The 13,810-nt window shown below is 42.1% G+C and overlaps 1 protein-coding gene and 1 long non-coding RNA gene across 7 annotated transcripts in view; both read left to right on the top strand.

The window, feature by feature from the left end:
• LOC310680129 overlaps positions 1 to 13,810 on the top strand; it is a 72,338-nt gene that overhangs the window by 33,429 nt on the left and 25,099 nt on the right. The gene's annotated exons all lie outside the window — the stretch shown is intronic.
• SWT1 (SWT1 RNA endoribonuclease homolog) overlaps positions 1 to 13,810 on the top strand; it is a 30,993-nt gene that overhangs the window by 3,262 nt on the left and 13,921 nt on the right. For all 6 annotated transcript variants that reach the window (XR_014512634.1, XM_083446318.1, XM_083446316.1 and 3 more), the window contains exons 4-12: positions 235 to 293; positions 3,044 to 3,728; positions 6,022 to 6,087; positions 6,643 to 6,772; positions 6,897 to 6,995; positions 8,133 to 8,321; positions 8,860 to 8,953; positions 9,600 to 9,748; positions 11,794 to 11,936. Coding sequence is in view for 5 of the 6 variants with exons in the window: in XM_083446318.1 (XP_083302444.1) it covers positions 235 to 293; positions 3,044 to 3,728; positions 6,022 to 6,087; positions 6,643 to 6,772; positions 6,897 to 6,995; positions 8,133 to 8,321; positions 8,860 to 8,953; positions 9,600 to 9,748; positions 11,794 to 11,936 (1,614 nt within the window). In the remaining variant the exon portion in view is untranslated. The remainder of the gene's footprint in view (positions 1 to 234; positions 294 to 3,043; positions 3,729 to 6,021; positions 6,088 to 6,642; positions 6,773 to 6,896; positions 6,996 to 8,132; positions 8,322 to 8,859; positions 8,954 to 9,599; positions 9,749 to 11,793; positions 11,937 to 13,810) is intronic.

The raw sequence follows: 13,810 nt of genomic DNA, 5'->3' as shown, positions 1-13,810 counted from the left end.
TGTTAAATATAAGCTGGGTTGATGCATGCTTTAATTTAACCCTGATAGCTTAATATATTTCTTTAATCAGAAAATGCTCATGCACTGTAGCTGCTGTGCTACCTCGTGAAAGTCTGGGACACTGCTCTGTATTTAATTGGAGGCTTACTACCAACCTGAGCTTCTTTTGGAGGAAGGGCGGGATATCAATATAATGTATAAATAATAATGTAGATTTTGTTTTAACTCTTTCAGAGTCATGAAAAGGCAGAAATTAGGAGTCATCATGCAAAAGAGCAGCCAACAAGTAAAGGGTAAATTGTTACTTGGAATTAAAGGCACTCATTTAAAAATATTTATGCTTATTCTGAAAAAATAATTGCTATTTCTTGCGGATTCATAGTGCAATCCTATACTTATTTACTCCGAAGAAAGCCCCATTAAGTTCAGTGGGACTTATTCCCAGATACGTTTTGATTGAATTGCAGCTTCAGAAAGTAAAATAGTCTACATGGGTGGTGGGGAACAACACTATGTGAAATCTGTTCATTCATTTGAGGTCTTGGTAAATTAAAAACAAAAGCATATTGTCTGGCTTTTCACCAATTGAATTTATGTCCTGTATTGCTAACGGCAGCTTTAAAAAAAGATAAAACTTATTAACTTCAAATTTAAAGATTATTTTAAAAGCTGCCACTCAGTCTAGAGAATGGAAAACCCTCTACAGTAATTGCATATTATGACAATATTTAAAGTTTTTATTTTTGAAACTATTGCAAAATACAAAACTATAGTCCTTTTCACCAGCTGCTATTCTTTCACCATGATTTAAATGTCCCAAGTGGTTATTATTGGAAGAACTGAGATATAACTGCCTGGCTCACAATCCCAGCAGGACTTAAATTTCTCCATGGGCAGCTCATCCATGTTTCCTACACATAGACTCTAATCTGCAATGGCCTTGTCCTTTGCAGCTCATTCAGTCATAATGCATTGGTGTTACTGTGGTTGAAAGTGACACTTCTCATATGACCATAGGAATTGCCAGGTACAGATACAACATATGAGTCTTTGAGGTTCTGGTGTGTTTTTATAATGTATGCAATAGAGTAATTAAGGCAAGCATGTTATAAGTATTAAGCTATGTGTATTATAAGTATTTAGGCAATGTTAGGTAGAGAGGGAGAATGAATTTGAAATGTTAGGGGGGTGAGACAGTTGAGAGTCAGCAGAGTTTAGGATGGAGAATGCAGTATATGGGAGTTAATGGATGTGAAGCAGGGTTTAATTAGTTTAGCTGCAACTTGATAACTACTAAATAGCTTCTGTAAGCCTGTTTACCAGTCTTTCAGTTCAGCAGGAAACCTCTTTCTGTGCATCCTTTTCGTATTAATTGCTATTTCTTAATTTCTAGTATAATATTGGGGGATGTATTTTAACCATGGAATGTTCATTTAAAGTTAGGCTTTTAAGCTTCTAAGTGTGAAGTTAAACTTTGCGTTTTAATCCTGTTATCCTTATCTTTCTTTGTTCCTGTTAGAATAATGACAACTCTTGTCTTCAATCTGCCATAATAGTTTCTATGTCTTGCTTGTATCCAGTGTGCCCCTAAGTAATTATTCCATCGGTGCAAGGATTTCTTCTTGTGCAAGGAATTTTTCTCACCTCCCTTTGCCCCACAAACTTCCTCAGAACAGATTTGGAAGAGGGGGGAAGTCCCATCGCAAAGCAGAAATCCTTTCACTGATGAGACAATTACTTATGGCTGCAGTGGATGTACACCCCTCTTAACTGTTGTTAATGTCAGCAATTAATCATTTTTTAGTTTAATTTATGACTCGCGCGCCTCAAAACCTCAGTGAAGGTGTTAAATGGCTAAATTAGTCTGGGCTGATGGCAGCGGTGGAGTGTATACCCGCACTGCCCGCAGTGGGCGCACCCTGGCTCCTTCTGTTGGAAAAACACCCCCGGGGAAGGGTGCCAACTTCCCAAGGCACCGGGGCTTCTTTCCGGTGGTCACTCTCTGGCTGGAATTCTCCCTCAGTCCAGAGACACCGGTGATAAGTGACCCCTCCCTCCTGAGAGGAGCACACTCGCATTCTTCTGCCAATCCATCACAGAAGAAAGAGACAGTCCATAATCTACTCAGCTACTTTAAGACTGTACAAGCATGTCTGCTCTCCTGAGCAACGTAACACAAGAGTCTCTAACTCGACTCAAGCTTCGACTCAGAAGCGAAAGTAACTCACAGTAACTCCCCGGTTACAATGAGAACTGGCAGAGACTTCCTGTCTCAAGCTCAGAGACATCACATGATGTCAACAATGTAGCTGCCTGCTCGCAGCTGGTGGGAACTGAAATCCCAACACCTTACACCTCACCCTGGCCAAGGAGGGCTGCTCTCTGCTGCCAGGCTAGAAGTGACCTGGTGGCAGAGCTGCTGCCGCCGCTGGGCGCGAGGTACGCTGCAGCCGAGGAGGGTGGGTGGCAACGCTGCCGTCCACTCACCTGCTCTCCTCCCCTGGATCAGGCTTGACCCGGGGGTGGAGCTGTGCCAGGCACAAGTGCAATAGCCAAGGCGCAGTTCCTTCTGGTGCAGAGCCAGGCTCCGATGAAGGAGCCTGCTTTGGGGGCGCAAAATTGCTCCCGGAGCCACATCACCCCCCACGCTATGCCTTTGGATGATGGAGGTAAACATCTGATTGCAGGTCTTCATCTGCATTGCAATCATCTTCCTGATCGCATTAAAAACTGTCTATATTTACTGCTTGAAATGGATGCGGATGCCCATAGTTACTCATGGCTGCTGTTTGTTTTGCTCAGAATTAAAGGTGGAGAAGGATCAGCTTCTCTACTTTAACCTGGTGTAAAAATAAGTTTAAACTTTTTATATGGTCTGCCACATTTTCTAGTACACAAGTAATAATCTAATTCTCTTTCAATATTTTTCCACTGAGCTTAACCCTGAGTTTGTTCTGTAAGAAACTGCACTGTTTCTGTACGAACCTTCCACTGTCAAATTTCTTCGTACAGTAATAGTTTTTTCTTGCTGATCCTTCCATAGGTCTGATGATAGTGCTGGATACACGAAAAGAAAAAAGAGTCTGGATCTTAAAGATACTACTAAAGTTACACAAAAAGAGGCTTCCAAAGATATCCATCTTGTCTGTGGTACTATAAAGCCCATTGAAGAGCGTGAAAAGGTCACTATGCATTTTAAAAATAAAGCTGAACGTGGAGGAAAGACAAGCAGTCTGGATTCTGCAGCAGCCCTCCCTCGGAAGGAGGGCTCCAACAAAGAGATGTGCAGTGATCCTGATGTGAAAAGAGGGAAAAGGGAATTGCAGGATTTGAGGATACTTAACAGCAGAAAGAAGAAAAAGAAGGTTGAGGCAGAATGTGCCAAATTAAAAGAAACTGTAAAACGTGTGCTGGAGTTCAAGGAAACGTCACAGAACACTTCAAAAAAGTCACATCCCACCTTTTCATCCTTTAGCTTATCAGGTACTAAACTACCGTCTTGGCAGTCCTCTGTGCACACTCCTGAAGGAGCCAAACATGCTTCATTAGAACTACCTCGCAAAACCGACAAAGGAATGAAACATGTACCCTTGCACCACTTGCGTGAACTATATCACCAGAGAGAATATAAACAGAAAGAACAATTTCATCATGAATCCCACAAGAATATTGGTAATGCAAGGACCCAAGGGGATAGATTTGAGCCTGCATCATGTCAGATGGGTCAGGTAAATCTGTTAAAAGTTTGCTATGAGAATTGAGGTGGTAGTTTTGCTTTGTGCAGCAACAATAGTGGTGGCTTTTATAACTTCCCCAGCAAATAGCTTATTTAATTTAGACACTGGAATGATTCTGAGATAACTCTTAAACCATATTTTAGCATTATAAGGGTGAGCCCCTTGAGTTTGCACCTCCCTCTTTCCTCTATCTCCTTCAGAGCCGCCATAAACAAGGGTTCAGATGCTTTTGCTTTTGCTTAATCACAACTTGCTGTGCCATCCAAACCTGCACATATAGCCAATCAAACAATAGTTTATGAAGTGGGTTTGTTTCCATGAACTGTAATTAAGATTATGTGCAGTTTAGGGTTTGGACAGAACTCTAAACTCTGATTTAAATCACAACTGAAGCAAAAGCTTTGATTGCATCTGAAAACAGTCATTGCCATCTTCACTTCATAAACAAAAAAGGTAGCTCTTGATCAGGGATTGGCAAGGTTTACCGGTCATGGGCTGGATCACTCCCACGGAGATCATCCGTGGGTCGGACTGGCGCAGCGCATCGCTGGAAATCATGTCTACGGCGCCAGAAATCGCTTCTGCACATGCCCAGATGCTGAAAATTGCGCCTGTGCAGAAGTGATTCTAGGTGTCTGGACATGCGCAGACGCGATTTCCGGCGCCGCTCAGTGAGTTCCCGCACCACGCTGTGCCGGTTTAATGCAGCGTGTGGGGGACTCGCCGGGTGGCTCGGTTCGGGGGCGGCTCATGGGCCAGTAAAATGGTCTTTGTGGGTCGCATCCGGCCCATGGGCCGCATGTTGCCGACCCCTGCTCTTGATAGAAAGTCCCTGAAGGATATTAAATATTACAGTGTTAAAAACAATAGTATCAAAGGATGATTACGGAAATTGCATGTACTTGTGCATTGTTGTAGTCGGGGAATGAGAATTAAATCAGTTTACCCAAAGACCTCTCAGAAAAGGTGAACTTTGAGGATATAGACTGTGGGCTACTCCAGATACCAAGAAGTAATCAGTGTGCAGAACGTGCAATCAAAGTGATGTAGGAACCTTACGATGCTTGCAGCAGAAACAAAGGCAAATTGCAACCTCAATTTATTTTAAGCAATAAGAAGTGATGTACAATGTACAAAACATTGTACAAGTATTAGAAAATTTGCAAGCTCTATTTTCCTGTGTTGTAATACATGTTATGCTTATTACCTAATACATTATACAGTTACATATACAAAAATCAGATTATTGATTTTTGGGGTGACCTTTTTTCAAAAGATTTGGAAATGACAGTTCATTCCTTTGCTTTTAGGCAAAGGTTCGTCTAACTAAGCTTCAGGAACATGAGGCTGTAAATTAGTTATAAGCCTAGTGTTGATCCTTACTAGACCTTTCCATGAAGATTACTTTGAATTCCAAGGGTCTCCTCATGGCATTTGCTTGCTGGATTTGCTCTCACCTTACAACCACGCCAACTCCAGCCTCCCTGGATCTTCTCTACATTTGACTCACAATCTACAATTGTGTTATCAGATGCTGTCTGCTCCTACCCTCTGTGACAAGGACATTGTATCTTCTCATGTGCCAGTGCAGTTTTATGCCCCTGTCAAGGAGACACAAATTAATAATCTTACGACTGTCTGTGACATCTGTCACATAACCTTTTGGGGATATGCACTCTCCCACCTCCTGGTTTGCTCGCTTGTTACTCTCCCGTGTGCGTGACTACCATGAAGAAGAGCCGATTGCTCACGTGCAGCCATAGTCCTTCGAGTAGGACATCTGTGCAACCACAAAACTTACCCTTCTTCCTCACTGCAGCCTAGCTCGTAGTTTGCACTTGCAGTGTCTCTAACTGAGGAGAGGGTCTTGACCTTGACCCTGAGCAAGGGTTCGCTGCTCAGGGGCAGGGGCCACAGGTTCAGCTAAACCCAAGAAGTTTCTGAAATAGTGTTCTGCATAGACAAATTTGGTGTATGTTACTGCTCAGATAACCACTCAAAGAACTATGGCTACAAGGAAGTAACCTGTTCATTTCTAAGCCTTGTGAAATTTTCTTTAGCCTTTTTTGTGTTCTCTAGGAACTGTGTGTGCGTGTGCATGTGTGCACACATCTGTTGTGGTGTATGGCCGTCTTGCACTCTCATTCCCTTCTCCTCCCCTCTTGAAATCACTTCCATCTCCCAATAAACTTCCAACCCTGCAAATAATATTTACTCGGGCTTTCTCTTAGCGCAAAGCTTTTGATACAGTACAGACACTTGAAGTGATTAATTTCTGTTACAGAGCTCTGAAGCCTCGTGCCATACTTCTTCCTGTGAAGCTACTGAAAGTACTGACACAGACCAAGAGGTTAGTGCTTATGTAACCTAGCAGGTTCACTTTAACATTCCCTAGCTGCGATTCTTGCACCACACACACTGCCTTTTGCTTTACGATTGGCTCCATAACTTGTCAAGAAGCATAAGCAGGTCTGTGCTATATAATATCACAAAACTCAGTCATTAGAGCATGGTACTCTTAATCTTAGGGTTGTGGGTTCATGCCCCATGTTGGGCAAAAAGGGGGTTGGACTACATGACCCTCATGGTCCCTTCCCACTTTACAATTCTGTGATGCCCTCTCTAAGCATGAATCCTCATACAGCCAAAATGGCCCCATCCAAAAATGCAGGGTCAAAAATGCAGACTTGGGGAAACCCCATGTTTAAAAAAAAAAGTCCCAGGAACAACAATAACCAAGAGAAGGAAGCCAAATGTAGCCCTCAAGGACTGAGCATACTCAGTGGCCAAGAAATATGCAAGAATGTGTAATTCTGGGAGTGGGGTGTAAGCCTTAGTTGGTGCCCAGGGACTTGAACTCCCAGTGCCAGCCTTGATTTCAAGTTTATATTGCTCTTTTCCATAGATGCAGATTGTAGAAGAACTGCATGCTGCTCGCATTGACAAAACGATGGCTTTGCCTGTGGTTCAGACTTGTGGAGAGCTGACCAACATGGAGATAGATCTTCCAGATGATGAATCAAATATGTCTGCTAGTAAGTTCATATGCATCAAGTATTTTTGATTTCTCTTCCATAACAAGGCAATAAACAGGGGAATAAATCAATACAGAATCCAAATAACAGAATTTCTCTCTGTGTGTTTCTTCTTTTGTAACAGGAACTCTTTCTGGCCTGAATAGTTTGATTGTGATTGATACTAATATAATGATCAGCCATCTGGAATTCATCAAGTCTTTGAAGAATACAGATATCCCAGGTGTGTGTGGATTTATTAATTCCATTTCCATTTATAAACTACTTACTATCTGAAGATCTTGACGTGGTTTAGAATACATAAATGTATATAAACATAATAAGTGCATGCCAAATGATTTCCACAAAAATGAAACAAATACATAAACAAAATCAATATATGAAGCACAATATCAACATAAAGGCAGAGTGCATTACGAGGCACTATAGTGCAAACTTTCAACCAAAGTAACACATGTTCTGCCACTCACCCAGACTCACTTGCCATCCTTTCTGTATGACCATGACAGTAATCAATTGCCTCAAACATCTCTATCAACCAACCACTCACATAAATTGCATAAAATTATACACAACAATATTACAGCCACATGAGGTTCACAGCCAAACATACACATGTAAGATATTATCGCCGTCTCTGAAGTACTAATGGTATCATGCCCCACACCCACTAGACTATCAAATACTCACCTCCCTCACCTGAGAAGGATCTGCTTTTAAACCTGAATAGGCTCTCACCTTGGTGGGATAGAAAACTACTTTCGTCCATTCACTCACAACTACATAAATGTAGCATGCACAGTATTGCACAACCTCAGCTCCTGATAAATAACCAGTCAGCATTGGTAGCAGATACAAACATCAACCTCACACTCAAGGTGTCTCTGAAGGTCTTCACAGACTCAGGTGGTTGTACCCAACCAGCAGCTATGCTCTCCTTTTCCACCAGAACATTGGCCCACTCCATCACACAACAAATCGACACAATATTGGCCAACATCTTGTGCTCTGGCTGTTCACCTTTGACTGAGAGTCACAGGACGAACCTTTTGGCTCATGCCTTTGCCAGGCACAAGATTTAGGTACAATACCAGAGGAGGTGGGAAAGAGAAAAAGCAAATCTCATCAGGATCCCCAGCTTTGGAAAATACAGATCAAATTTTACCTTGCCCAAAGGCTACACTTTCCCTATCAGATGCATACGTCCTGATTCTGTTAAATGTGGTCAGTGCTATGCAGATCCATGGCAGAATATCCAACAGCGAGCTGAATTAGTTTTTTAATCACAGTTAAAAGATGTACAGTGTTTTGAACTACTACCATAAATTAATAACACACAAGCTATTTTTCTCCTGTTTAGGAGTTGGCAGATTTGTGCTTGTCATTCCCTGGGTCGTTTTGCAAGAACTGGATCACTTAAAAAGAGGGAAAATATTGGCAAAGGTTGGGCAAAAAGCAATCCCTGCAGTTCACTTCATCTACACTTGCCTGAAAAACCAAGATCCAAGGTTGTGGGGTCAATCTATGCAACTTGCTTCTCAGCAAACGCGTAAGTTGTGACAGAGCTGGTGGATTCTAGCAGAATTCGCCCTGTAGCCTGGTTAAGACAGTTGACATCTTTTATGGATGGAAGAACCCTTTTATAATATTTTTTTAAAAAAAATCAGGCCTTTGCAAATACTGTGGTGCTACTATTTAGAACTACTGTTTATATGCTCTCTAATTTTTTAATCACTTGGTTTTATTCTCTCCTGGAAATGTTTGGGCTGCAAGTTTCTTAATGTGACTGGATGACATAACGGTTCGTGTCCAATGCTCCATGCGAGTAGTTTCACTGGTGCAATGGGACTGCTGTTTCCTCCTCTCACAGACCCAAAAATCTTCTGTAGAGGGAATTATGTAGCGTTTGAACATAGCCTACATTTCCAGAGCAAGTTAAATATATTGCCTGTGCTTCAAAGGCAAGTAAGTGAGAGCTGCCAGGTGTCTCCTTTGCCTGCTTTAACAATGATGTGTTAAACGCTATTCATTCAAGTTCAAGTTATTTTAAAGCATGATATGCTAACTCGCTTTTACCAAATTTACAGGTGGTTCCTGTGTTGAGAACAATGATGATCGTGTGTTGCAGTGCTGCCTGCAGTATCAGAACCTCTTTCCTCAAGCTGAAATTGTACTGATGACGTAAGTTCTGTCCAACTAGAGAGCTAAATTTGATAAGATTAATTACATTATGCTGTAATTTTAAAAACAAAAAAATGCAGAAAAGATATTCCCAGCTACATACCATTGTTTTTAGGAAAGTGTTTGTGATTATGTAAATCTGAGTCCTTGAGGTTCTCCCTAAGGCCTCATTTCTTCCTTCTGTGCTGTTGAATTTTGCATTCCCTGCTTAACTGAAGATGATGCTTCTTTTCATAACACAAATCCAAGAAGTTTGCATCCTGTTTTTAGAAAGTCTTGGTGAGAACATTTGTAATATCAAATGAGGGAAGAAGCAGTCGAATCATACAAATGAAAGGTATTCAGAACAGAGCCTGGCTATAGCTGAGAACTGTTCATGTACGAATTCTGTGGAATCCGTACAAAAATAGGTGGCCTCTGTCTGGAAAGCCAAGTCTCTCCACTAGAGTGTAAAAAAATGCCTATCTTTGAAAACAAGATTTTTGCTATGCTAGTTTTGTAGAAGTTATATTTTAAAATAGCTCTAAACAGACATAGATAAACGAATTGGACCAGATGTTGGCTCTTTTGCCATGGAAGAAGGCATAATAATCCTCTCCTACTTACCACTCAAGTAATGCAAATGAAAACAATTTTATTTTCACAGCGATGATAAAAACCTGTGCAGCAAAGCCCTTGTCAGTGAAGTTAAGGCACTTAGCAAAGCAGACTTTGTTACTGCACTCCAGAAGCTGACTAGAGACACCATAATGCTGACTCAAGATGCTTCTAGCGGCCAGTCCCAATCGGAAAGAGGTTTGTTTTTCTTGATGTGTTAGGATTACCATAGTGGCCGCACAAGTTAAATAATTGTGCAATCCTGTACACATCTGCTCAGAAGCAAGACCCACTGAATTGAACTGATCTTATTCTCAGAAAACGAGGGTGGTAGTCAAGTAGGTTTTACTCACAGTAGACCTGTTGAAATGAATTGACCTAAATTGCTTGTGTTCAGTTTTTTCAGTGGGTCTGTCCTGAGTAAAACTTAGTTGAATGCCACCCAGCCTAAAGCTGATAAATAGTAGTTTGCAAACATTTTTATTCTGTTTGAGAACCTGACTGACAACGACAAACATTTCCAATAACTTTCAATATTTCACGTAGTTCTAATAATCTTCTAACAGATAAATAATGCTAAGCTGATGTATGAAGGACTGAAATACTGAATTTTATTGGCATAAGATCCTTCCCAGTAGTAGCGCCCACCCTGTGGAATGCCCTCTCATCAGATGTCAAGGAAATAAACATCTAAGACATCTGAAGGCAGCCTTGTACAGGGAGGTTTTTAATATTTGAGGGTTTTTTGTGTTTTAATATTTTGTTGGAAGCTGCCCAGAGTGGCTGGGGTGACCCACACAGATTAGTGGCATAAAAATAATAAAATAATAATAATTTCTATTATTACTGCGCCACATAGAAACTTTTATAAGATTAAAGGAGAGGATATGTTGGCCGTTCTCAACTATAGAACTACATAGAAAAGAGACAACAGTTCTTTATCGGGCCAGTTAAAATGAGCAGGTAGATATTGGATGAAATAAGATTCTGATTAAACTCTTCACGGAACTTGGGGAATCTCCTTTTGAAGTGACTGCCAATAGTCGATTGGGTGAGCATCAGAGATCGCTTAAGGGTAGTGAATTCTAACACTTTCCCAACACTGAGGCCCCAGGTGGTGTTGGACTACAACTCCCATCATCCCTACCTAGCAGGACCAGTGGTCAGGGATTATGGGAGTTGTAGTCCAACAACACCTGGGGACCCAGTGTTGAGAAAGGCTGCTATAGAGGCTGGAACATGTGACCCTCTCGGTGCTCTCCGTGTTGTGGCAGTGCTTCATTTGTAGTGGTAGAAGCCATTTTAATTCCACTAGTGCACTTGAAACGGCCTCGGTCCAGTATACCTGAAGGAGTGTCTCCACCCCCATCGTTCTACCCGGACACTGAGGTCCAGCACCGAGGGCCTTCTGGCGGTTCCCTCACTGCGAGAAGCCAAGTTACAGGGAACCAGGCAGAGGGCCTTCTCGGTAGTGGCGCCCTCTCACCAGATGTCAAAGAGAACAACAACTACCAGACTTTTAGAAAACATCTGAAGGCAGCTCTGTTTAGGGAAGCTTTTAATGTTTGATGTATCACAGTATTTTAATATTCTTTTGGAAGCCGCCCAGAGTGGCTGGGGAAACCCAGCCAGATGGGTGGGGTATAAATAATAAATGATGATGATGATGATGATGATGAAATCCAGCCCCAAGAGAACTGAAAACGAGCCATTTCTCTCAGTGGCAGAGGTTGCCCCGAGATGGGTGATTCTTCCTCCTCCTTGCCTCATGGTCAGGGCCATGATCATCACTGCAGACTGTTTAGCTTTGGTTGGGGGAGATTCCACCCAATTATGGCCCTGCCTTCCTCATAGTAGCAAGATTTGCCAACACATTAGAAACCGTATGTACCTGCAACTCAAAATACCTGTGTTTAATATGCTACATGTTGAGCAGGATAGCGTTTCATGCATTTGATGAAGTGGACCATAGTCCATGAAAACATATGCCATTTTTTAAAAATAAAAAGTTAGTTTTTAAGGTGCCACAAGACTCTTCATTGTTTTATTTCTGCAAGAGACTGACATAACTACCCCTCTGGAAATGGATACAGTTTCTAAAATAGGGAAGGGAGGGCTTTTGAAGCAGGCAAATGGCAGTGAAATTTTAAGCAGACTATTAATGGGACTTAATTGTTAATGTTTTGATCTTTTATAGCCTCAAGTGAACAATGAATTTAAGATCCATTGTGCTTGCTTAACAGATGCGATAACCCAGAAGGCTGGGGATAAATTTGCTGATCCTGTTCCAACGATTGTTGATGACATTAAAGAAAGCTTGCAAGAAGTTTTATCTTGTATACTGGAAACTGAAATGAAGATTGCTTTTGGAGACCTTTGGGAAGAGGTGATTACCTTCAAGTATTCTTACATGCTTTTAAAGCAGGGATGCAGAGCCTCTAGCCTGTGGGCCAGATTAGGTGTGTCAAATAACTGCTTAAGAAGAAACTTTGCAAATTTGAGCAAGTTTCGGAATACACTCTTCATAAATGTTTGTAGAATGTCTGAGCCCACTTTGAAGTCCTTTGGTTCAGAGCTTGCACAGTCACAGTGAATGTGCTGTTCCTTAAACCTATCCACTTCTCTTACGCTGAAGTCTCATTGCTGGCTACCATGCCAGTGGCTGCCTCACACAATGAATTTCTTTCATTGTTTTCAGAAATTGTACATATTTTATTTATGTATTTTGACAATTTATTTGCTGCTTAATTACAATCGTGCCTAAGCGATGCGCAAGTAACTTGGTGCAAGAAAGATAAAAATCAGTTAAAAACTATAAAACCAGAATTCATTAAAAATGCCCGCCGTAATAAAATAGTATTCCGCCGGTGCTGGACCTCAACTGGAAGGGAGTTCCGTAAAATTGAGACCACAGTATTGAACATTTGGCTCTTGGTAGATAAAGAGCCAGGCAACTGAACTCTGGAGGACCACTAGCAGTAGCTTCCCAGAAGATCTGATTGATCAGGCAGGAATGCAATGAACCAGGCAGTCCTCAAGGTTTGTCGGACCCAAGTTGTTAAAAGCCTTGTAAATTAATACAAGAATTTTGAACTTGGCCCAGTAGCTGCTGCTGCTTCTTTGGCGATCACTCATAGCCAAGTAAGATTGTCTTCCATAAACACGGTTTTAACAATGAGTCCATAAGTGATTCTGGAGGCCAATTCTGGATCCACACGTCCTTCCACAGTGGGGACATAGGTTTCCGGGTGGGAGTTGATCATGGTGTGGATTTGCCAAGTGTGCCTTCCTCTTAGCATGTTTCTCCCTTGTGTCCTGAGTTCGAGTGTCTTCAAAGCCCATGACACCTTTGGTAAAGGCTGTTCTCCAACTGGAGCGCTCGCAGGCCAGTGTTTCCCAGTTGTCAGTGTTTATACTACTTTTTTAGATTTGCCTTGAGACAGTCTTTAAAGCTCTTTTGTTGACCACCGGCATTACGCTTTCCATTTTTAAGTTCGGAATAGAGTAGTTGCTTTGGAAGACAATCATCAGGCATCTGCACAGCATGACCAGGTGATAGTCTGCCCCTATCAGCAGTCTAGCCCTAGTGTTTTTCACCAACCAGAGCCTCTGTGCCAGGTTCAAGGATAGAGTACATAGAGTACATTGCTGTGATCGAGTCTTGAGGTCCCCAGTGCACTGACTATCTCTGTTCAAGAATGGCTGTAGTTTACTTGCTGGCCATAGCTGTAAAAGGCATTTCTAGCCACTGAGGCTACCTGAGCCTTCAGTGGACCCAGGAGCACCTCCAAACTCTGAACCTGTAATTTCAGAGGGAGTGCAACCCCATTCAGAACAGGCAACTGGCCAGTCTCCCAGACACGGGAACCACCTACCCACAGCGCCTCCGTTTTCTCATGGTGTAAGCTCAGTTTATTGGCCATTGGCCAACCTACCACTGCATCCAGACAGCATTCCAGACTATACTCTGCCTTCCCTGACTCGGACGTTATGGAAAAGTAGAGCTGCGTATCATCAGTGAACTGATAACGCTTCACCCCAAAACTAATGAACACTTGCAGTGGTTCCGTATAGATGTTAAACAGCATTGGTGAGAGGATCATGCCCTGCAACACACTAAACTACAAGGATCATGGGGCTGAGACCTAATTTCTCAGTTCTATTTTCTGGACACAGCACTGTAGGTAGGAGTAGAATCACTGTAAAACAGTGCCCCTAGTGCCCATCCCAGAGAGACAGTCCAGCAAGACACAGTGACCA

This window comes from Podarcis tiliguerta, assembly GCF_965153285.1.
Source record: "Podarcis tiliguerta genome assembly, chromosome: 6".
Taxonomy (NCBI): Eukaryota; Metazoa; Chordata; class Lepidosauria; order Squamata; family Lacertidae; genus Podarcis; species Podarcis tiliguerta.
Note: the sequence above shows the minus strand (reverse complement) of the source record. Positions and strands in the feature narration are given on the sequence as shown.